This window comes from Eubalaena glacialis, chromosome 2 (genome assembly GCF_028564815.1).
Source record: "Eubalaena glacialis isolate mEubGla1 chromosome 2, mEubGla1.1.hap2.+ XY, whole genome shotgun sequence".
In the NCBI taxonomy this organism is placed as follows: Eukaryota; Metazoa; Chordata; class Mammalia; order Artiodactyla; family Balaenidae; genus Eubalaena; species Eubalaena glacialis.
This window is the reverse complement of record NC_083717.1, coordinates 83,404,745-83,430,514: the sequence shown is the minus strand read 5'-3', so window position 1 is coordinate 83,430,514 and position 25,770 is coordinate 83,404,745. Positions and strand designations below refer to the sequence as shown.

The window sequence follows — 25,770 nt, the reverse complement described above, 5'->3', positions numbered from 1 at the left end:
TTTTCTTTTCTTACAAAAATGGGATCATACTAGAGATATTTCTTGTCCCTGAATTTTTCAATAATAATACTGTTGGCTGATTTTTTTGAATGCTTACCATGGGCCATGTTCTTGTGTGCACAGCTCTTGAATGTAAATTGTTCTCAATCCTCACAACAGTTCTACGAGACAAGTATTATTATTATCTTTAATATCCCTTTGAAGGAGCTGAGGTTTTAGAATGATTAAGTAACTAGCTTCAATATCCCACGAAATCGGTGGTGAGGATTTTAATCCATGCTATATAGGATATCACTTAGCAATATATCACATTTCCTAGTTAGTACATACAGATTTACCTCATTCAAACATCTGTATAACATTCCATTTTATGAATGTTCTGTAATTGGCCATTCCCCTATTTTTTTTAACTTTCTATTGTAGAAATGTTCAAGCATACATTATAGAAGAGGGAATAATAAATCCATCATCCAGCTTCAGCTGTTTTTCACATTATGCCAGCCGGGTTTCATCCACCGTCTGCCTCCCTCCCACCCCTTCTACTCTTTTCCCTGGAATATTTTAAAGCAAATCCTGTTTGTTTGTATTACTTCACCCATAAATATTTCCATATGTGTCTCTCACAAAGGCTTTTCTTGTAACATAACCACAATGCCATTATCAAACTTAAAAATAACCAGCAATGCCTTCATATCATCTAATACCCAGTCCATGTTCAGATTTCCCATTTTCTCTCAAAAACGTCATTTCACAGCTGGTTTGTTCAAATCAGGATCCAGATGAGGGTCACATATTGCATTTGGTTGTCGTTTGGTTTAAGTTCCTCTTAATTTCTTAACAGTTCTCCTCCTCAACTTCTTTCCCACTTTCTTCATGGCATTTATCCCTTGAAGAAACTGTGTTGTCATGTAGAATTTTCCACATTCTGGATTTGGCTGATTGCAACCTTGTGGTATCATTTTACTTGTTTCTCTCTACCTCCTGTGTTTCTGTAAACTGTTGTTTTCTAGAAGCTTGATCAAATTCAGGTGCAGTTTTTAATTTTTTTTGGCAAGAACGCTTCCTGGGTAGTGATTGAATCACATTAGGAAGCATATCAAGTCTGATCATTCCTCTTTGGGGAACGTGTTAAGATTGATCAGTGGACTCAAATTTTGGCAACCTGATCCATCCAATTAAAGTTCCCCATGAACCTTTCTTAATGGTTTCCACATCCTGTTGACTGGATCCATTATTTCATTATAGAGCAAGGCTCTTTATACACATTCTGCAGAGAAGAAAAGGAATTTTTTGGTTTTAGAAAATTTGGAATTGAGGAAGAGCTCATTGAATTTTCCATTCAGTGAGGAAGATTTTCTCCAGTCCCCTTGATCTACCATCTTGAAGAAGACTGCCTTGCTGATCTTTCAACTGTCCTCAGGAAATTAATTTTCAGACTTTTGTCTGAGCTGATCTCTTCAGGATGCTGTGTGTAGGAGGGTGTCTGTGTGATATTTGAAAAGAACAAGGTACTCTTAGAGGGAATTTATTGGATGAGTAAGCAATATACTTTGTCTTAAGGTGAGTTTTGCTCCTAAAAGCTAGAGGAGGGCAGCAGGGAATAACTAAGCCAGACAGTGACCCTGTCAGTCTTTCCATGTCACTTGCTCTTAATGTTGTGGTCATTCTCCTCTTTGAGAATCTGATGCTCTAGGTGTTCTCCCCAGAAAATATATCCATAAAAGTTTATCTGTTATAGGTGTTCATGGACCTCCACACATACCTCAGAGTGCATTTACATCTCACTAGAGGGTTCAAGGCTTCTGGGTCCTCTTTCAGTTTTGAATAGCTGTATTCTGGCCATGTGTGTGGGTGTAAATGGTGAAGGATTGGGCTGTAGGATGAAGGAGGGCAGGGAATTCCTGTCTCAGTAGTTCTTCCATGTACCATTACCTTTCTCTGTCTCCCCACTCCCTGTTTCTACTCTTTTTCCTGATAGAGTCCTCCGCCCTTTCCCATTGCGTAGTACTCCCCATGGGAGGAACAGGCAGTGTGTCCTTCCGTCAACTCACTCTTTGTGGAGGCTGTGTTTGTTCATGTCTCTGATTCTTACTGCCTTTGCATTAATTACTAGTCACACCTCAGAGAAAATGATGAGTTGTTAGATTTTGTCCTATTAGAACTTTATCTTGAACATTGCTAAGAATAAATGGGGTCACCAGCTTGTGTCATCAACTATATTTTCGTGGTAAAGATATCTTGTAATACACCAAGAGGCAAGAGGCAGTGAAAATACTCATTTTTGAAGGCTGATACACTGCAAACAAATTAAATGTTGAATTATGTTTGGTATTTATATTCAGTAAAATTTTATTTCAGTGCTTTATGTGGGAGCACATAAAGGATCTTTTAGAAATTTGGGGAAAGAAACTTATAAATTTGTTCTACTGAATATGTGTGTGTATGTGTGCTGTGTGTTTCCAAGTTAATATATGCATTCACTGTAATAGTATCAACCAGTGACACTCTTGCTCTTTTCATTTGTTGCTACAGATGTGGTAAAAGGTGAAAAGATTCTTCCAATATTTGATGAGCCCCCAAATCCAACCAATGTTGAAGAGAGTTTACAGAGAATTAAAGAAAATGATGTTCGTCTTGTTGAAGTTAATTTGAATAATATAAAGGTAGGTGTGATAAGCAAACAAAAAGTTGTTTTGAATTGCTTTGAGTCAGTTGGATCTAGGATGAGAGCTGGGCAGTTTTGATACAGTCTAATCCTTTCTACTTAATGGTGAAGTTTTTACTTCTAGTAGTATGCTAACATAGATTCCTTTGATTTTAGAAGTTAAAGTATTATAGTATTTTTCTGATTTACTTTTTAAAGGCTATCACATAGAAACATAAACTCTACAGACTGTCAGAGTATACCTCTCGGGCTTCCAAAGTACTGCCCACTTTTAGGAGCATTTTAGCCTTTCAGGTTTTGTTTTTTTAATCAGCTCTCTTGAGCTATAAGGTATATATAGTGAAATTCTCCCTTTCTAGTGTGCAGTTCTATGAGTTAAAGCAAATGCATACAGTTGTACAACTACCACCACAGTCAGATGTAGAACATGTCACACCCCTATGTCATCATTCCCTGCCACCAGCTCTAGCCCCTGACAACCATGGATCTGTTTTCTTTCCCTATCGTTTTGCCTTCTCCAGAATTTCATATAAATGGAAACATATAGTGTGTAGCCGTTGAATCTGGTTTCTTTCACTTCGCACAGTACATTTGAGACTCGTCCATGCTGTTGTGTGTCTCAGTGGTTTGCTCCTTTGTGTTGTAGAGCAGCATTCCTTTGTCTGGATGTGCTGCAGTTTGTGTGTCTGTTCACCAGTTGATAGACATATGAGTTGCTTCCAGTTTGGGATGATTATAAATAAAGCCACTACACACATTCACATACAGGTTTTTGCGTGAACATATGTTTTCATTTCTCTTGAGTAGACACCTAGAATTGAGCTTTGTGGGATCTCATTGGGATTTTTAAAATGCAACTCTTCCTTGGAGTAGAGAAAGAAGAAATGAGTTAGGAGGGCATAGGGATAATTAGTTACCAAAGAGTAAACTCAAATGATCTCTTAACGTATTAGCCATTGTATAATAGCTTCATTACAAATTCCTCATTTTAAATCTTAATTTATCTGAATTGGAGGCAGGGAGAACATCTGGAAATTACAAGAACCTAGGGAATAAGACCTCTGTGCTCTTTTTGTGGGTGTTCCTTCCTGTGAGTGGAGGGGGAAAAGCCTTGGGGAAAGCTAATATCCCTAGTTGATCACTAATCTTCTTATTTTTAAAAAAAATTCAGTTCTTGTGTATCTCTGTCTCTAAATCAATAGTAACAATCTGAAAATAGGCAGGCTACAGGAAATTGAAGTCTTGGTACTAAGAGGAAAGATCAGTGTCTCCTAAAACTATCTCTTTCCTCATTTCAAGAAATGTAGAGTTAATCTCTCTTAATACCTTACAGCTTGAGTGACTGAAAACAGTATGTCATCTGCCTCAGGAATCATCATAAGTAGATTCCCACATCTTTCTCTTTGTAGAAAAGTGGATCCACTTTGAGTACTCAAGGGCTGACTTCTCATAATACAAATAATTAAAAAGAGAATTTCTTTAACCTCAATGCTAGAGAAACAGTGATGTATGCTCTGCTCTATGCCAACAGTTTGTACCATAATAGAGAAATCAAAGAGGTAAGAAGGAGGCTGAGTTGTTTGTTTTCAGTTGTAGACCAGCGGTTGTATGTTACATAATTTCTGAATACATTTTAATGCAAAAAAGAAAGTACAGATGTATTTGATTAATGGACTGAATTTCCTGAAAACTAAAATGTAATGTTTCACATTTTTGTCTTTCAAGAATATCCCAATTCCAACCCTAAAAGATTTTGCAAAGGCTTTGGAAACCAACACACATGTGAAATATTTCAGTCTTGCAGCCACCCGAAGCAATGACCCCGTTGCTGTTGTAAGTAAGCTAACTACTAATAATATCGAAATTATGGCTATGTAATACCAGGGCATGTTACAAAGGTGGTTAAACTGATTTTATGAACAAGATTTACTCTCTTTTAATTCAACTATACTTCAATAAAAAATAAATTTAAAAACTAAAATAATTTTTTAATGTAGTTTCAAAACTCTGTGTTGTAAGATCAACTGTTAGTAACCATGATGTTCAACAATCAATAAAAGCAAATGTCAGTAAAAAAAAAAAAAATTTACTCTCTCTTTTCAATTGATGTTTACTCACTATTAGGCAATACATTATTTACTACCATTTTATGTTTATTTTTTTCTGTATTTCCTTTCTATGAAATTTTTTAAACATAAATGGAGTCATGCAATGTAGGCTGTTCTGCAACTTAATTTTTCACTTAACAGTATATCTCAGAGATCTTTTCATATCAGCATATAAAGTTCTACATCATTCTTTTAACACCTGCAGAGGGTTCCATTTATGGATCTATAGTGTTGAATTTTTATCAAATGCTTTTTCTGTGTCTGTTGAGGTGATCATGTGGTTTTATTCATGTGGTCCTTTATTCAGTTAATATGGTGTATTACATTGATTAATTGTTTTAATAATTATTTTATTATTTATTTATTTTTTTATTTTTGGCTGCATTGGGTCTTCGTTGCTGTGTGTGGGCTTTCTCTAGTTGTGGCGAGCGGGGGCTACTCTTTGTTGCGGTGCGCGGGCTTCTATTGCAGTGGCTTCTCTTGATGTGGAGCATGGGCTCTAGGCACGTGGGCTCAGTAGTTGCGGCTCGCGGGCTCTAGAGCACAGGCTTAGTAGTTGTGGCCCACGGGCTTAGTTGCTCCGCGGCATGTGGGATCTTCCTGGACCAGGGATCGAACCTGTGTCCCCTGCATTGGCAGGCGGAGTCTTAACCACTGCGCCACCAGGGAAGTCCCACATTGATTAATTTTTACATGTTAAATCAACTTTGCATTTCTGGGGTAAATCCCACTTGATCTTGGTATAAACCCTTTTCTTCCTGGCTTTGAGGATATCACTCCCTTTGATTCTCCTCCTTCCTCTCTGGTCCCTACACTGGTTCCTCCTCATCTTCCCAACATCTAAACATCTAAATGGCTCAGAGCTCGGTTCTGGTCCTTCTTCTTTTCTCTATCTGCACTCACTTTCTGGGTGATCTCATTCTGTTTCATTGCTATATATTATCTATGCATGCTGATGACTCCCAATATTATTATCTCCAGTTCATACCTCTCCCCTCAACTCCAAACCCATGTCCAGCTACTGCTTAACATCTTTACTTGTGTATCTAACAGACATCTCAAACCCAAGTCCCAAACCAAACTCCTGACTTCCGTCCCATACCTGCCTCTCTCACACTCTTTCCTGTCTCACTAAATGGCAACTTCATGCTTTCATTTGCTCAAGTCAAAAAAATAAAATAATAATAATAATAATAATAATAATAATGGAGTGATCCTTGACTTCCCTTTCTCACAACTTTAAATGTATATCCAGCTGTGTCTTCAAATATTTCCTGTATATCCAACCACTTCTCACCATTTTCACAGCTACCACCCTGGCCCAAGCCACTGACTTCTCTCACCTGGATTATCCTAATTGAGCTGCCTGCTTCATTTCTTTACACAGCATCAGAAGTGACTCTTAAAACTTAAATGTTCTCATTCCTGTACTCAGAACCCTCCAGCAGTTCTCTGTCTCACTAAGTAAAAATCAGAATCTTTCAGTGGCCTAATAAGGCCTTACATGAGCAGACCTCATCTCCCCTCTTGCTGTTTCTTTCATTCTGCTCCAGCCATACAGCCTCCTTGCTCTGCCTCAAACATGCCGTGCATGGTCCCAACTCAGAGCCTCACACTTGTTCCTCCTGCCTAGAACTTTCTCCCTGAAGATATTCCACGTAGTTTTACTTCATCATTTAAATTATTTCAGTCCTTGCTCAGCTGTCACCTTCCAGGTGAGGCCGTTCCTGACCCCCGTACATAAAACAGCAACCCCACCCCTACCCCCAGCACTCCCCATCCACCCTGCTATGCCTTTTTTTCGTCCTCTATAGCCCTTTTTACCATCTGACATTACATTTTGCTTACTTACTATCTGGGTCCCCCACTAAAATGTAAGTTCCATCAGGTAGAGACTTGTATGTTTTATTTCTGAATTTACAGAACAGTACTTATCAAAAATAGGCCATTGTAGTATTTTAATAAATGTGTGTACAGATGGATGGATAAGGGATTTGCTCCAAGTCACATAGCCAGTTGTTGCTATGTGTGTGTAGATATCTGTCCCCAGTTCTTTCTAGTATCACTGTGCAGTATTGCCTTTTCTTTAACTTTAATTTTAAGCTTGATCTTACCCATATTCTCTGGAGTTCGGCCTTTCTTTTGACGCCTCTTCAGGGCTTTTTAAATAAACTCACACTCCTATTCTTCCTCCTCCCCCCTCCCTTCTCTTTCCCCTCTGCTCACTTACAGGCTTTGTTAATCAATATAGCACCTATTAAGCACTGGGTTAAATGCCTAGCACTGCCATATCCTGTGAGAAATGTAATGGAAGCAGATGGAAAACATACCGTTCTTTGAGTTGAATATTTAGTTAGCCCCTTCTTCTCCATAGTTTTTGTGCTCTCAGTTCCAGTCATCTGTGATCTTTTCTGGCCTTCTGCGTTAGGCAGTCCTTTTGGTCCCTGCCTTGGAAATTAGTCCATAATTTACCCTCATTTGGGCTTCACAGTAACCCAGCTGCAGCAGGACGCAAGTAAGAAAAAATGTTCCAAAGAGACATTGGTGGGACTTCCCTGGCGGTCCAGCGGTTAAGACCTTGCACTCCCACTGCAGGGGGGTGTGGGTTTGATCCATGGTCAGGGAACTACGATCCTGCATGCTGTGCGGTGCGGGCAAAGGGAAATAATAAAGCAAAGAGACGTTGATGAAGTTACTCCTACACAGAGACTCAGAGAAAGTATGAGAGACGCAGGAGAAAGAAGCATGAAGTGGAAGTAGGAATGAATAGCAGTAGAGAATGTTACCAATGGGGAATTACACATGACAAAAAAAAAAAATCTAAAGTCTGTGACCAAGTGCATGTGAAAATAGATACATGTGAGACCTGTGAAGTAGTGTGTCAAGCTGAAACAATCTAATAAAAAACATTAAAGCAGTTGTATTGATTTGTGTATTTGTTTCAGGCTTGTTCAGTGTTTATTTACTAGGTGCTGTCAAACTGTAATCTCCAAATATTTTCTTTAATTTCCAGGCTTTTGCAGAGATGCTAAGAGTGAACAAAAATTTGAAGAGCTTAAATATGGAGTCCAACTTTATTACAGGAGCTGGGATTCTAGCACTGATTGATGCTTTGAGAGATAATGAAACCCTGGCTGAGCTGAAAATCGACAATCAGGTCAGTGATGTACAGCAGCAGCTTTGAGGAAACTACAGCCCACACTCTGTGCAGGGCTTGGGGACTCAGGAGGTGGGTGGGAGGAGGGCTTTCAGGGAACCCTTGGGAAGGTGGTCCTGAAAAGGGATGAGAGAACATTTGGGGCATCCAGAATATTAACTTAACGTATAGAAAGGTATACAAGCAACACTCCCTGGTTGGTCTTAAGAGAATTTAGATGGCTGGCTGTTTTGAACTGGAAGAATTCTCACAGGTGACAGTCCATCCTCAAATTTTTCAGCTCTTCGGTGGCAAGATCCACATAATAGAATTTTTGCATCTGTAGCATGTCAGTCCCAGACACAGTAGGTGAACAGAATAGGCTCAGTGAAAAACAGAAAACTCCGGTACCCAGGTTACCCAGAGACACAGGCTCCTGTGCAGCCACATTCAGTGCTGACGCTGTAAGATAATGCTGGGTCACCCATGCCAGACGCACTTTTCTTTAAAGAAGCAGAGAAATATACATGTTAGAGATGTTTCCATCCAGAGTGGTAATTAACTAAAAATAAAACATTACACATTTGACTAAAATACTTCAGTCTATTTTATTTGAAAAATAACTTCAGTTATTTTAAAAAAATATGTGGTAAATGACTCCCTTAATCCTTCAAAGTAAGTAAATTTTGTAGATTATGAAGGTAGAAAGAAGAGTTATATCTTAAAATTTAACCAGGATGCTATTTAATCAATGTTTCCAATTTTTTTATTGAGATATAATTCACTTACCATAAAATTTACTCTTTTAAAGTATACAATTAAATGGTTTTTAGTATATTCATAGAGTTGTGCAACCATCACCACTGTCTAACTCCAGAACATCTTCATCGCCCCAAAAAGAAACCCCACACCCACCAGCAGTCACTTCCTAGTCGCCCTTCCCACCAGCCCCTGGCAACCACGAATCTACTTTCTGTCTCTATGCATTTGCCTATTTTGGACAGTTCATATCGATGGAGTTATGTAATATGTGACCTTTTGTGTCTTCCTTCTTTCACTTAGCAAAATGTTAAGGAGGTTTATTCATGTTGTAGCATATATCAGTACCTATTCCTTTTTATGGCTGAATAATCTATTATACTTGGGTTGTTTCCACTTTTTGAATTGTACAGATATGCTGCTGTGAACATTCATGTACAGATTCTTATATGAATATATGTTTTCACTTCTCATGGGTATATACCTAGGAGTGGAAATGCTGGGTCATATGGTAACTCTGTGTTTAACCTTTTGAGAAATAGCCGAATTGTTTTCCATAACAGTTGCACCATTTTACATTCCTGCCAGCATGCCTAAAGCTCCCAATTTTTCCATATCCTTGCTAACACTTACTATCGTCTGTCTTTTTGATTATAGTCATCCTAGTGGGTATGAAGTGGTATCTCACTGTTTAATAATCCACATTTTTTTGATGTCTGTATGATCATACACTAAACTTACGTTTTTGTTTCTCTTATGTATGGTGTAAGACTTGGGAAAATTTTTAAGGAATCAGCATGTACCTGAAAAGTATTTTGATCTAGCTCATTAATACTATTCTTTATTCTCAATTATTCCAGAGGCAGCAGTTGGGGACGGCTGTAGAATTGGAAATGGCCAAGATGCTTGAGGAAAATACCAATATCCTTAAATTTGGGTATCAGTTTACGCAGCAGGGACCCCGAACCAGGGCAGCTAATGCTATAACAAAAAATAATGACTTAGGTAAGACATATTCGGTGTGAAATTGAATTTCTGAATTGTATCATTAAGCTAATGTATTGGAGGGACTTTTTTTTAAATACATTTTTACACAGGAAGATTATTTGGCCTTTGTTTCTAAAATCCACACAGTCTTTTATAATACTCACTGAATTATAGTTCAGTTTAAATGAGGTTGTAGTGATTATAGGTTAGTGGGTGACAACCTATTTCACAGCTTTTAGTGAAATAGTTTTCTACAACAAACATTATAAAAAATGCTTCCCTAAAAAATATTTTGTTCTCAATTACAAGTCACCTCTTGGAGCTAGTAAAACAAAGATTTCAATGTTACAGGAAAGTTTTGCCCTTTTGATCAAAGGCCTAGATAGAAATTCAGTTTTATGTGGTAAAATATAAAATAATTATAGTTTTTTAAAAAAATTTATTTATTATCCATTTGGTTGCTTTGGGTCTCAGTTGCAGCAGGAGGGCTCCTTAGCTGCGGCTCGCCGGCCTCCCAGCTCCCAGTTGCAGCATGAGGGCTCCTTAGTTGAGGCAGGCGGGCTCCCCAGCTGCAGCTGGCTGGTTCCTTGGTTGTGGCATGCGAACTCCTAGCTGCAGCATGCATGTGGGATACACTTCCCGGACCAGTGATTGAACCCGGGCCCCCTGCACTGGGAGCGTGGAGTCCCAAGCACTGCGCCACCAGGGAAGTCCCTAAAATGATTATAGTTTTAACCTGAGTTTTAAGTTTGGTGTTTGTCATTGAAATATTTTTAAAAATGCATTTAGACAAGAATTAAAATAATACTTCTTAAAGAGAGTCACATTTCACCGTGATGCAGTTCCTTTAGGCTTCGGCCATATTTGAGTTTGCAGTTTTTTAAAGATTTCTGGAGCAGAACTACAGCCTCGTTCCTTTAATCCAGATCACTGTGAAAAGTATTAGTTCAAACCCTTTCTGTCCTTTGATGACTGTAGTTTCCCATGGAAGATTTTAGCCTCTTGCTTTTTAAGAGAGAAATTTGGTGTGTTTTGGTGTATTGTTGATTTTAGATGTAGTTTGCAAGGTCATGCTAATATTTTAGTGTTGCTTCCTTCGTTGGCTTCTATTTTTTTTCCTTCAGGAATTTAATTTTGCTTTTTAGAGCTAATATTTTAGTGTTGCTAAATATTTTAGTGTTGCTTCCTTCGTTGGCTTCTATTTTTTTTTCCTTCAGGAATTTAATTTTGCTTTTTAGAGCAGTGTTTCTCAAGTGTAACTGAACTTCATAAATAGAGAACCTTAAGAACGTATACATTATTGGCTCTAAAAAGTTAGTTTTTTACTTACTAGGTTATACTTCATTGTAATAGTCTATTTTCAAAGACTTTAAGCTTTTGGAGGTCATGTGTATCTGTTGAATTCACAACTTTCTTTAAAACCATGTGTGACAATAGTAGGTACTTAATATTTATTAAGTAAAAAAAGAAAGTGGTAGAATTTGAATCCTGCTTAAAGTTGAAATTTTCTGGTAACTAAGCAGCTATAAACTTAAGCCGGAAGTGTCGCCATTCTTCCTTTCCTCAGAAACCACCTTAGCTTTCCCAGGATCCCACCAACATATTTGTAGCCCTAGCCCTCTCTGTCACCTGTGTCCCTCCCAGAGGAGGTGGTGCCAGCAGCTGTCCTGCAGGAGCAGCACAGTGAGAGTCTGTACATGTACATCCCTGTATGTGAAAGGGACGCCAGCCTTTCGAGGCCTCAGCACTTGTGCTCTTCTGCGAGCCTGTTGTGGCAGGTGCTTTGCCCAGATCTTTCTACGAAAAGAGGGCCTGATGTTAGAGCAAGGAAGATTTTGGCAGATGGAAGATGAGGGGAGCAGATGAAAACAGTTCCCTAGGCTGCTTTATGTCAACACCGAGCAGTCAAGGAGCTGTGCACAGGCCTGTGTAATAGAGGACGAGGAGGCTGTGTTGAAGAAGGTGCGCTCTGACACGAAGCAGAGGTGAGAAACGGCATACAGCTTTGTGCTGGCAGCTCTCTAGACAGGCTGCCCGCCCTCGCCATGCTGCTCGTTGTGATCCAAACCAGATCTGCAGACATGGGTCTTAGGCATGAAATGAGAATAAGGACATTCCTGGAGTGAGGAATTGCATGAATAAAAGCTCAGATTTGGGAGTAAGCAAGTTATCTATATGCTGAAGACAGCCTGCAGATTTTGAGAACTGACTCTCATAACAGGATGCAGGATCCAGAATAAACTTTCAACAAGCACTTGCTATTTGAAGCTAACAGAATAAAAAAAACATTATTTCAGCGGATTAAGAGGGAATGCTGATAGAAGGCACTAAAATTACGTGATAAGGAACTTAGATTCCTTTGGACTTTATGTGGAGGCATTTGAGAGCCATTATAGGCCACTGAGTGCATGCCTAAAATGATACGTCAAAAACACTATTCTTATTACTCTTCTAGAGATAGAGAAGAAATGAGATTAGTTAGGATTTATTGGCAATTGGCTAATCATGAAGTATCGAGAACTTATATTAGTGGAGTGGATTTTGGAAAGAAATTGCCAAAGAATTGTTAATAGGGCTGAATGTATTAGTCCTTCATCCACAGGATGAACTGAAGCATTGCTGAGGTAACAAGTGGGCACCAAGTGAGGAAGAGGGGTGGGAAGTGCTCTTTGCCCGCCTCCCTCTGCTGTGCTGTGTCACGGCAACGGCAGCCGGCCCTCCATCCACCCTCAGCTGGATTTGTTTTTTAGCCCTGCACTTTGATCTCTGCCTGTAGATCAAGGTGGCAAGCCTAAAGACTGTCTTCTTACTTGCATTCTAGTATGCGGTAACTGGACAGAGATATTGGAGCACAAGACTTGAAACTTGTACAGCATCTCTGGGGCATATAATTTTTCTTCACCTTGCAAACGGGGCTACATCAGAGCTTTAGTGTTCTGATTTTGATACGGTCTTTCCCTCTCTCATTGTTTTCTTAGTCTCAACTTTTCATTGAAATAATCCTACCTACTCGCCATCTCTTCAGCTAAGGAGTAATCACGGCTATAACAGCAAAGAGGTTATATGGTGTACGTGCAATATTCGATTGAACTTTGTCTCACGTTACTATCTTTACACTAGCTAACTACATAATTAATTTTCTATACTTTTTTTGTTTGTTCCATCTGTCCTATTGATCTTGTTTATAATGTGCATTTTTTTAATAACATGCTTTTTAACATCTGAAATGGTCTGCCAATAACATCCAAACACTACTGCAATTCAAAATTTTCTTGGAAATGTTCTACCCTAAAGAATTATGTGCTTTGCCTTTCAGATATATCCATGTTCTTCAGAGATCCATATACATGAATTAAGTTTGTATTTGAGGACTCAATTCTCCATTTGATTTCTTCCCCTAATATTTCAGTAAATACGTGAAACTTGTTCATTAACATGGACTGAAATTAGAGTTGGGGTGCACCTAGTTAAATATGTATGAAAATGTTCATGGGGACCTGATACTTCAGTCCTCCTGGTTTTTATTTTCTGGACAAGCTTTTATGTGCATCACTTGACTGTCCAGTCTCATCTCTTGAAGGCCAGTGAACAGAAGCCAGCACTCAGAACAGCATGAGAGCAGAATTCGTAGCCTGGCCAGGAGGCCAGTGCACCTGTTAGCTTTTCATTCCTCTGTTAAAACAGCCAATTCAGGCTGAACAAAGACAGGTGTCTTCCTACTTGCTTCCATAGAAGAGAGTATAGAAATTAATAGACCAACAGTGTAACTTAAACAGAGGCACTTACTTACTGGTTAGAGTATCAAAACCAATTATGTATACATGCAAATCCTTTAACTTTATAAAAGCTAAATTGACTTTCCTCATCCCGAAAAGATGGCTGACCTCAGGACCATCCCGTGACCCCACTGTGGTGGGTGATGAGGCTGAGTACCCTTCACTGAATGTTTTCTATATTAACACGACACTAAGCAGACTTTACTCGCACAGCCATGAGGTACAGGTATCATTATCCCCTGTTACAGAGGATGAGTTGGGGCTCAGAGAGGTTACCTTGCTTGCCAAAGAGCAAACCACAAAAAGCAACAGATTCCCACTCTTGCTGACTCCAGAACCTGTGCTCGTTGTCCTCTCTAAATAGGAGCTGCCACAATGCTGAGGAGCCCTGACCTGGTGGCTCTCAGCAAATATTCTCTGGTAGCTGACAGGTGAGAGTGAAGGTAGCAAGACCCTGACGCTGAAGACTTTGCCCTGCTGCTAGTGAGCACAGCCAAGTGGCTCAGGGTCACCAGCCCGGGAGGAGGCTGGGGGTCCTCAGATGTGCACCTTTGTTTACTCCATTAACTGGACTAGTTGACCAACCACCGTGGCTGCCCAAGTTTATGGTAGCCAGGTGTGACATCACCACATTACCAGGGTCTAAGATCTTCATTACTTTGCACTTGTTGTTTTCTCAGAGCCCTGAACTGGCTCATTTTGTAGGAGATAAGCGAAGGAAAATTTGGAGAGCAGTAGCGGCAAGTCACTTACCTTTGAAACTGATAATACTATTTTTGGTATATGTTCTTGCACAAACTGAGGAAATAATCAGAAGAGCATGCAAATAGTTACGTTTAATACTTTCTAATCCCAGCTGCCTGAATGTCATTTCAAAATTTAATACAGTAAGTTATTAATCATTTTTAAATGGAGGTATAAATTTTAATACACAAATGAGACAGGCACAGTGACTTGAAGGTGACTGCTGACCATTCTGTTGTAGATTTCTAATGTTACTGCTGTGTAAGCACAGCTGAGCTTAGCCCCTCAGTTCTTAACAGGTAAGTAACCATGGTGAAGGATGTGAGTTTTTTATTTTAATGGCCGTCTGAACTGCAAATGGACAATTCATTTTTGTACAACTGTAACTGGATCACACAGAAACTTGTCACAAGCAAATTAACATTGTACAAACTAACAGGGATTTCTAACATTATTTTTCTCATAGTTCGCAAGAGACGAGTTGAAGGAGACCACCAGTAAGTCCGCCAACATATAATCTTTGGAAGACTTCGAAAGTTTGCCAAGGGCCCGTGTTGTGATATCAGATGTAAAATTTTCCTCGGGAGAAGGGAAAAGACTGGAAATTCTTTTTTTTTTTTTAACTACATGTATCTTTTATCTAGTGTTGTTACCAGTTTCAAATTGTAAATCACTAGTAGGTGATATTTTGTATTCTAAAGCATTATTTCTACTTTCTGCTAAAATCAATTTTAATTTAGCTTAATTAAATGGTTTATGATGAGTCTTGGGTTAAAAAAATACAATTATAAAAAAGTTTAGGCAGTCATTTATGTAGAATAATACGAACATTCTAAGGACCAATCTTTTTTTAAGTCAAAAAGGGACATTGCTGATGTCAGAATTGTTGTTGCACCTCTTAGGTACAAGGAACTTCAAAGCTTTCCTTATTCCATGGCAAGGAGACTTTTCCAAGTTTCAGAACACACGAACTTGGCAAGAGTATGCTTTTTGCTTCTATCAAGAAAGCGAAATGCCAGCATTTTAAAACAGATGACTCAAAACCTGGTCATCTGTTTTGGAGTCAAAGCAGATCTCTAGGAGAGAGGAAGCAGTCGTCCCCTGTGCATTCCACGGCACTGCACCTGTCCAAGGTGTCTCAGCAACACCTACAGTTTTTTTCAACAAAGTCATCAGCTTGGCCAGGTTACACACTTTGTTTAAAAGTATAGTTAGGTCTAAATTCATTACCGTTTTTCATTGTAATAATGTGGGCATTGTTAAATTTTTGTGAAAGCTCATAGTAAAAAAAAAAGCATCTGAGTAGGAAAGCTATTTTTTCTTCCCTGTAAAAGGCATCCAGCCAACTCTCAGTTATTTAGGGTAAAAGAAAAAAGAAAGCTGTTGTTAAACACATGAAATCAAAGTTAATAAATGGTGGAGATTAAGTCAGAGGAGCATGCAAAACAGTCCTTTAAATTGATGGTTACTGATGGTAAATTAGAAACTGGCCTGGGTATAAATTAAGGAGCTGCACAGGATAGTTAGACGTTGCTATAGGCAACACAGAATTGTCTGAATGGTATATAATCACCACTCACTACAGATTTTCCCAACCAATAAGGAAAATGGCTGTTCTTGATAAATCTAACTTTTATTATCTGTTTCCTTTCGTCTTGTACTTTTTGGTCTACGTTATATAAAAGCAATTTCTCATAACACAAGTTGTCTTCCTATCATTCAAAGTATTAAGGTGAACAGTTAAACAGTGGTCCTGTGGTGGGAAGACTACTCCAGATCCAATAGTATGATAGACAATTTGGGCCTGCATTCATGTCTTATTTCAGGGCAGCCCCGGAGCAGGAGATGGCAGAGGCGATACAGCTGCATACGACAGGGGCAAAGGAGTCTGAGCAGTCCTGGCCTCGACAATTCAGGCCTGGGTGTATCACTTACAGGGAGATTTTTCTAAAGGAGGAATCTCCTTCCAGAATAGGGGAGAGGTCTATTGTTGTTAATTTTTTTAAACTTCTTGAAATTGAATTATAAAATGTCTGCTCCTTTGTCTTGGGTTGGACAGTTTATCTAATGAGCTAGGCAGCTCCTTGCATGCTACAGTAATAAGCCTTCTTAACAGGCAAAAGCTTTCCTCATGAGGACTGAGTGTGTGTTTTTTTGGAATCACTATCCATTGTTTGAAAGGGGCCAAAGATTGACTTTGCACTGTACTGCTATTCCCTTTCAGTTATAGGGTGCTGGAGGTTTTTCCAAGTTAGCAAGTCAAGCTCACTCTCGCTCGCTCTCTCCCTCTCTCCTTTCATAAATGACTTTGGAAATGCACTTGGTTTTAGAGACTGCACAGTTCCAGCAGGGTGGGGAGTCAGCATGGAGCAGCTGTACAGAGCTACCAGTACACTTTTAGCAAGGCTTCCTTGCTTGCCCTGCCCTGTAAGTCAGTCAGTAAATTGCTAAGTATGTTACCCTTTCCTCCCCAAAGTTTGTTTTTAAATATAGGTAGGTGGGCCCCACCTAAAATTGTGTGTTATACTTGGGGCAATATCTTTTCCACTTATTATTTATCAAAGTATGAAGAAGTTGAGTGTTTTCCTTGTACCATTCCAGTTCTGAGCTACAACAGTTCATTATATAATTGAAGAAAAGATTTCTTAATAGATAAGGGTGAACATTCATCTGATTAAATGCAGAAAATGTTTCAAGAATTGTAATTACAAGGGAGAAAACTGATGTTTACTTTGATCTTTAAAAATCTGGCACCTCTTACCCTTTTAGTAACTTTCAGTATTTCTGTATTTCTCTAAAATTTTTTATAACAGATTGGAGTTGTGAAATACTCTTGATTTTTAAACCAAAGATTTTCTAAGACTTTAAGTTTTTGTAGTGTAACCAATATAAACTTATCTGGTTATCTAAGCAAAGACTATTCTTTGCATTTTTAAATTGCTGTTTTTTAAAAAGCTTTTAATTTCCCATTTTATAAAATTTTATATTAATATTGGAAGTTCTAATTTTTCCAGTTTGTCTACATGAAATTGTATGTATTAAAAAATCAATATTAATAATATTGATATTATTAAAATGGATTTTGGTGCTGTATACTTGTAGCTAAAGCCTAGTAGAAGTCTAATTCATAGGTGAAATACATTTTCTAAGGGTGCGGTGCCTGTCGTTTAAAAGACCAAATAAACATTTTGTGTTTAAAAAATAAGCAGATTGTTAGAGATTTTAAGGAGAATTATATCTTGATTGTTAAATTGCAGATTCTCGTTATTTGAATGAAATAATCCACATACTTGCTTTGTGCAGTAGGTGTTCTCTGGAAAAGTTACATGTATAGAGCTTTGTATATTGTTTTTCCGTTGACAGCATCTGATATTTTTTCATTTAAAAAGGGGAGTCCATGGTATACTGAAAATTACAAAAGAAAAAATGTTTTGATAAAATGTTAGTCATGTTCTATTGTACATTATATTTAACCCTTGCTACCATTAAAATAAGATTAAATAATTCATGAGGTTTCATAAAATCTTTAAATTTTCGCTCTGTGGTCCCAGGACTGCCTCACTTTTTCCTTATAAAATCAGGAATCACTGTTACCTCCCAGCAGATACAAGGATCATTGTTTTTCTAGAATCCATAGCAATTTCCGTTCTCTGTAAGTTCGGTAATGTCCAGTTTTGCTCTTCATTTCAAATGCCACTTCACTTAAAAAATTGTTTTTCTAGTTTTATTGAGATAATTGACATATAACATTGTATTAGTTTAAGGTATACAACATAATGATTTGATATATGCACATACTGCAAAATGATTACCACAATAAGTTTAGTTAACATCACCTCACGTAGTTTTAAAAAATGCTTTTCCTTGTGATGAGAACTTTTAAGATCTATTCTCTTAGCAACTTTCAAATATGTAATACAGTATTATTAACTGTCATAACTATGCTGTACATTACAGTCGTAGGACTTTTTCTTATAACTGGAAGTTTGTACCATTTGACCACCTTCACACATTTCACCCACTCCCCATGCCCCACCTCTGGCAACCACCACTCTGCTTGCTGTATCTATGAATTTAGTTTTTTTAGATTCTGATACGTGAGATCATACAGTATTTATTTGTCTTTCTCTCTGACTTATTTCATTTAGCATAGTGCCCTCAAGACCACTCCATTTTCGAACAGTATTAACTAAAGACATGGCACCCACAAGAACCAAACAAATTGGATGTGTCAGAGCACCTCCTATCAAGGGGCGTGACTTCTTCAGTCTAAACATCTATAGAACCATCTTTTCCATCAGCTCCCACTGAACATTAATGTTTCTAGCTACTTCTTAGTCAAAGCAACTCTTCACAAATTTTTAAATTGAGAAAATTGTATTTACCATAAGCAAAGATTTTTATATTATGTCATTTTAATGTGGTCATTCTTTCTTATGTCATATTGATTTTTCTGCATTATAATTTAGTTCCCTAAGTCTTTCCCTATAAAAACTGAAAAAATGGGAAATTTTTTTATAATAAAACATTTATAACAGTTTGTTAATGCTGAACTCTAACCTGCAGTCTGATCATTCAGAGGAGCCAATCTTGTAAACCATTACCAAGTATTTTAGACAGCCTTCATTGACATATAAAGACTTTTACTTAGGACATCTGCTCTAGTGGCTAGATAAGAATAGATTGTAACACTGTGAAACACCACCAGCCATGTTTTGTTAGCATTGTTGTTCAAGTTCGTACACTTTTAAGATAAACTCCCTTGGAGTCTACATATGTGAGGCTTAACTCCCTTTTCTACAGACTATCAGTATGTTTTAAGTGCTGCAAAGCAATGAATAGGCCTAAAATTTTTCTGTCAGATATTGTAGTCCACTCATATAGTAAGGTTTAAGAACAAATTCTGGGTGCTTCTTGGTGGCTATGTATAGCAATTTTTAGGAGTTTAAATTTTACCTTAACTCACAAAAGAAAAAAAGTCTTTGATTCAGTTGTTTAAACTTTTTAGATTTGTCTGCTTAAGAATTGTAAAAAAATTGTGAAAAAAAATTGCATGCATACATGTGCATTTACACACACACATAGCATAAAAACCTTTGTAATTTTGAATAAATGCCCACATTTTTTTTCAGTCTTTTGGATGAATTATATTTGGTTTTAGTTATGTTTAAAAGCTTGAAAATTACCTTTATAACAGTGCATCATTCTTTGTCACATGAAATCGGGCATTTAAATACATTTTTTAACTCTAAAATACCAAAATGCTATAAATGCTTTACTTTTTCAATTTTTATAAATATAAAAACTGAATTTTATAATACTGATACTTAAATATTACAAAATATTAATATTATTATTATTGGCTCATAATAGCACAGTGAAGGTTCTTTTGAAAAATATGGACTGTAGGCATTTAGAATTTACCACTTCATATTGGAATAAATAATTTCACTAAAGTTTATCAAATATACTGTAGACTTGGACTTTTTGGAAAATCCATTTAGTGCCTATGTTCTAAAGTTCATTCCTTACACACCTCTTAAGAACAAGTTTATTAATTTCCCTGAGTTATTCTTTCCTACTCTATTAAGTTAAACCATATAAAACTGTCAATACGTGACCATTTATACCCATAAAAATAGTAAGTTCATATGGTTCAATCTCATACCATCAGTACTCCGTCTGGTCTGTCCATAAAATCAAATTGAGTTTTTAAAAAAAAACTGAGTTGACAAATATGAAGAAACAGGGACCTATGATACAGTGCGTTCTGGGCCTGATGGGAGCCAATCCAGCTATTAAACTAGAGATTATTTTTGCAGTAAAACAAAGACATCTCTCATCAGTCACCTATATCCACCAACCAAAAGAGAAAATCAGCGCAACGTGTAATGGGTTTGAGGAAACTTTTAGGGATAAACATCAAATAATTGAATTTTGAAACTTAAGGAATAACGAAATTCCCCTTGAATCTTTAGTGTTGGCTGGCCTTCCGAGGATGGCTGTCGGGCTTATGTTCACATACGGGAAGCCTTGATGCCTGTTGGAGGCTCGGGTGCTTGGGTTGTCAGGTAACTCCAGCTCCTGTGGGTCTGAGTGGACGTGGTGCCAGGAGCTGTGGCTGTGGAGAGACAGTGCCCTCATGCTCAGCCCAGTGGCACCCTGCTCCAAGCACCAAACAATGGGAGGGTCCAAAATCCCCAAATATCTTTTGGCCTTCAAATATTAAGCTTTCCACCATGTCTACAAGGGTTGAGGGCCTCTAGGCTCAGCCCAACTGCCCTGCCCCAGTCCTGTTGCTGAAGTAGCAGAGCCTCAAGGCCAGCCCCTATAAAGAACAGCTGACCTAATCTACAGATTTAATGTGATCCCTTTCAAATTACCCATGACATTTTTCACAGAACTAGAACAAATAATCCTGAAATTTATATGAAACCATAAAAGACCCATAATTGCCAAAGCAGTCCTGAGGGGAAAGAACAAAGCAGGAGGCATAACCCTCCCAGGCTTCAGACAATACTACAAAGCTACAGTAATCAAAACAGTGTGGTACTGGCACAAAAACAGACATACATATCAGTGGAACAGAATAGAGAGCCCAGAAAAAAACCTACACACCTATGGTCAATTAGTCTTTGACAAAATAGGCAAGAATATAAAATGGGAAAAAGATGGTCTCTTGAACAAGTGGTTCTGGGAAAGTTGGACAGCTGCATGTAAATCAATGAAGTTAAAACACACCCTCACACCATGCACAAAAATAAACTCAAAAGGGCTTAAAGACTTAAACATGAGATATGACACTGTAAAACTCCTAGAAGAGATCACAGGCAAAACATTCTCTGACATAAATCATACCAATGTTTTCTTAGGTCAGTCTCCCAGGGCAACAGAAATTAAAAACAAAAATAGACAAATGGAACCTAATCAAACTTAAAGCTTTTGCACAGAAAAGGAAACCATAAACAAAACAAAAAGACTATGGGCTGGGAGAAAATGTTTGTAAATGATGTGACCAACAAGGGCTTAATTTCCAAAATATACAAACAGCTCATACAACTCAACAACAACAACAAAAAAAACACAACCCAATCGAAAAGTAGGCAGAAGACCTAAATAGACATTTCTCCAAAGAAGACATACAGATGGCCAATAGGCACATGAAAAGATGCTCAACATCACTAATTATTAGAGAAATGCAAATCCAAACTACAGTGAGGTACCACATTACACCAGTCAGAATGGCCATCATTAAAAAGTCTACAAACAACAAATGCTGGAAAGGGTGTGGAGAAAAGGGAACCCTCCTACACTGTTGGTGGGAATGTAAATTGGTGCAGCCACTATGGAAAACAGTATGGAGTTTCCTCAAAAAACTAAAAATAGAGTTGATGTATGATCCAGCAATCTCACTCCTGGGCATATACCCAGATGAAACTAATTCGAAAAGATACATGCACCCCTATGTTCATAGCAGCGCTATTCACAATAGCCAAGACATGGAAAAACCTAAATGAATGAATGGATAAAGAAGATATACAATGGAGTATTACTCAGCCATCAGGAAGAATGAAATAATGCCATTTGCTGCTCAACAGACTTGAGGTTGCCAAGGGGTTTGGAGGGATAGGAAAGGGAAGGAATGGGAGTTTGGGATTAGCAGAGGCAAACTATTATATATAGGATGGATAAAAAACAAGATCCTACTGTGTAGCACAGGGAATTATATTCAATATCCTGTGACAAACCATAATGGAAAAGAATGTGAAGAAGTATATATATACATATGTATAAGTGAGTCACTTTGCTGTTCAGAAGAAATTAACACAACATTGTATATCAACTTTACTTCAATAAAATTAAAAAAAAAAAAAAGAATAGCCGACTTTATGACTGAACTGTGCTAGTACCTCTCAGCATTCTGGATGAGTCTCTAAATGGCCTTTCTGGAGCGGGTGCTAATTATGTCTGTGTTTACTACACAACTATGAAATTATACTTAAAAAATATAAAAGGGAGGGAAACATAATGTATATCCAGGTTTTCTGCGTAGTAAGATGATGGGCCATTTCCTTTTCTTTGACCATTTCTATTTAACAAAAGACTTCTAAAAAAAACGTATCTAATTAGTATTCAACTCTCAGAGGTAGAGGAATATAAACATTAAATCATGAAGAATTTACATGGTCAAGTCCAAACCCCACCAAGTTGAGCAAACTAACTTCAGAGAAGTTGAATAACTTCCCCAAGATAATATCATTGGTTTGTTCATTCAATAAATACTTTTTATACACCTATTATGTTCCAGCTACTGCACTAGTCACAAAGCTAGAAGTCAAATCTAGTGTTTTGTTTCCCACTGCTCTTTTTTCTCTAAACCTTTTGGTGACCATTTCTCTCAGGTATTTTGGGTGTCTTTCTCCATAAGGTCACTAATGTGTCTGCTCAGCAGTGTGACTGCTGTGCAAATAAGTTCCTGACCCTTGTCTCAAAAATGTTTTTGTTTTTGTTTTTAACTTAATAAGCAGCTTTGGACAGAGGTCTTAAGTTCTAACTCAGCTTCCATGTCTGTAAAATGAGAATAACAGCAGCTGCCCTTTGAGTTGTTCTGAGGATTAGAACTGGTAAGGCCCATGCAGCACTTGGCAAAGCACCGAGTCTTCAGCGAGCCCTCCTGTGCTGTACCTGCTCGGACAAGGAAACCCAAGACCCAGAGCAAACAGTTACCAAAATAAACTTCTCCTTTGGGAAGAATGTATTTTCTAAAGTCACAGACTTGCTTCTGAACATTTTTTAACCACAACTAGGATTATGCAAAAGCAACTCAATTCCTCCCTTCAATCAAAACAAGTCATTTCATCATTGTTTTAAAACAAACAGTTGAAAACCATACTTACAGCAAGCACACGTTTCATGCTTCAGTCATCCTCTTCTTCTTCGCCGCCTGCTTTCCTCTTTCTGGAGGGTTCACCTCCTGAACAGATATGAGAGAGAAGGTGTAAAATTTAATACTGAACGTTTCTGGAAATTTTGTCTTAAGTAGTTCTGAGCTGATGCGGGAGCTAGCCCTTCATGTTAGAACCCTACCCACCAGTGGCGACCTTGTCCACAAACACTGTCTCTACAGGTCAGACAAGGGGAGCCCGGGCTTCCCTGGGCAGCAGTCAGGGCTCAGGGACACCTCACTGTATCCTGACGGGGATTCTGCTCATTATTACTTGAAATATGTACCTCTGCTTCCTCAGTACTTCACTTTCTCTAACTAAAATTCAGTATTTTAAAGCCTGTCAATTTTTAAAAAAGGACTGCTTGTGTTTTATGCTTTTTCAGTATGCTTTCCAAGTTTTAAATATATTTTTTTCACATGAAAAATTAGTGCTTCCATTACACAGTAAGGCCGATTTCTATCACTGAGATGTTTCCTCTGATCTGCAACTCTAAACCCACAGTGGAGCATGTTAAGTGTTCAGAAAACACTGGATGAATGAATATGGCACAATGGCAACAACATAGTGATTTGCTTGTGTAATTAAGACTTAAATTTTCTTTGCACTTGTGCTCTTATAAGTGGGAAAGAAAATAATTAAAGGAAAATAATTTTAACAACATGGAAACGAACTAACCCTCCACTATTATCATACCCATGATGAAGGTGAGAGGCCCCTTGCTCTACTGCACTCAGCTACTTCTAATTCTCTAGTCAAGCCCTGGTGTCTCAGCCATGTGTCTTTTCTCACAGGCCTCTCCGTCCTCTGGCATGCCCACCCTAACACTCTTCCTTCAGCACCCAGCAAGACAGCGCCTGCTCTGGGCAGTCTCCCAACGCGCACAGGTGTCAGGCCCTCCTCTGGGCCACGTCTAGGCTTATTACTGCATTCATCTCACTGAGTTACAGGGAGGTGTGTAGACATCTGTCTGTGCTCCAGGGCTGTGAGCTCCTCTTCATTCCAGGAGTTGACTTGTGGCTACAGGGCAAACCCCTTCAGACTGAATAAATTTGGTTTTACCCCATCACTGGTGAGTTTCTTTGCTCTCAGCGATCTTTGAGCCTTATCTTCATCTGGTCCCTCATCACTCTCTGAAGAATAGATTCTGGCCCTTTCCTCTGAAAGCAAAGGGACTTTAGATATGGGATTGACCTTCAAAGATGAAGACCCATTTATTCCTGAATTTTTCTACTCTTGAATATTGCTACTTCCCACCATATATTTCCCTTGAGGAGCCAACAATTTTTTAAAGTTTTCATGAAGAAGTATGTATTGCTTTCAAACATGCTTAAATGACTTAGATTGGAGAGGTTTTTTTCCCTCGGAGAGATTGTCTGATCATTTTTAAATACCCGAGGGGCTTCATGCACACATTTTTAAAAAAAATTTATTTTATATATTTTTTATTTTTGGCTGCGTTGGGTCTTCGTAGCTGCGAGCGGGCTTCCTCTAGTTGTGGTGAGTGGGGGCTACGCTTCGTTGTGGTGCACGGGCTTCTCATTGTGGTGGCTTCTCTTGTTGTGGAGCATGGGCTCTAGGCACACGGGCTTCAGTAGTTGTGGCGTGCGGGCTCAGTAGTTGTGGCTCACAAGCTCTAGAGCGCAGGCTCAGTAGTTGTGGCTCACGAGCTTAGTTGCTCCGCAGCATGTGGAATCTTTCCGGACCAGGGCTCAAACCCATGTCCCCTACATTGGCAGGCAGATTCTTAACCATTGCGCCACCAGGGAAGCCCCACATTTTTTAAAACTACAAAGTTTAAACACTGGGTCCCTATACAAGCAGGAGAACTGCCTGTTACACATTTTCCTCCATAAGGACAAAAATTATTTAACTGATTTTCTTTATTATGGGGGTGCCTTATTTTCCCAGCTAAGCTTTTGTGTGGGAAAGTGGTCCTAGGGAAAACAAAATAAAAGGCCTTTGTACTGTTGTCCTAAGTGAATAACAGCAAGACAGTAAGAGCCCACCAGAGCATAATCGCTCCCACGGCCCTGAGATGATGAAGTGTGACCTCCTCTCCCGACTCACCTCGGCGTTCCCCTCGGCCATGGCTCTTGCTGGCTTCACCCTCCTCACCACTGCTGGGGCCCTGGTAGAGGGCACTTGGCCCCCGCTGGTTCTGCTTTTCCTGCAGATGGATGGTCTCCTGGTGAGTAGAAGCCCTCAAACGTTCTTCTTCTTTCTGTAAAGAAGCAAATAAATTACTGAACTTTAAAAAAAAAAATGAACTCACTTAGTGCCCCCTTGAAACTACTTTACTGTAAAGAACACGTAAATGCCTCGCCCAGGACAACACCAGTTCCTGTGTCCTGAGGGTACAGTTCTCTCCATTTTACACCTCTGTTACCACACATGGTCATCATCTTGTTCAGTTCGAAGGCGTGAAGACAACACAGGGTGAAGAGGCAAAGGCTCCCTCCCTCACACCAACTGCCCCATCAGAACTGGCACCGGCACAGCCTTGGGAGCTGCAGCGTCCCCTGTGCTGCCAGGCAGAGCCCAGAGTGCGGCGACCAGCCTGAGGAACCTCGTTCACGCCCAGTGGATGCCTGAGGGAGGCGGGTTCTCTTCACCCCTGAGACAGACACCTGACTTGCCCAGGCTCCAC

The 25,770-nt window shown here is 38.8% G+C and overlaps 1 protein-coding gene across 2 annotated transcripts in view; it reads left to right on the top strand.

The window, feature by feature from the left end:
• TMOD3 (tropomodulin 3) overlaps positions 1-17,681 on the top strand; it is an 86,850-nt gene extending 69,169 nt beyond the window's left edge. The window contains exons 6-10 of one of the 2 annotated variants that reach the window (XM_061180316.1): positions 2,533-2,663; positions 4,391-4,498; positions 7,787-7,930; positions 9,529-9,673; positions 14,642-17,681. In XM_061180316.1, coding sequence (XP_061036299.1) covers positions 2,533-2,663; positions 4,391-4,498; positions 7,787-7,930; positions 9,529-9,673; positions 14,642-14,676 — 563 coding nt within the window. In that variant the 3' untranslated portion in view covers positions 14,677-17,681. The remainder of the gene's footprint in view (positions 1-2,532; positions 2,664-4,390; positions 4,499-7,786; positions 7,931-9,528; positions 9,674-14,641) is intronic. The other variant, XM_061180317.1, reaches the window with a different exon arrangement.
• Positions 17,682-25,770: the final 8,089 nt, after the last annotated feature.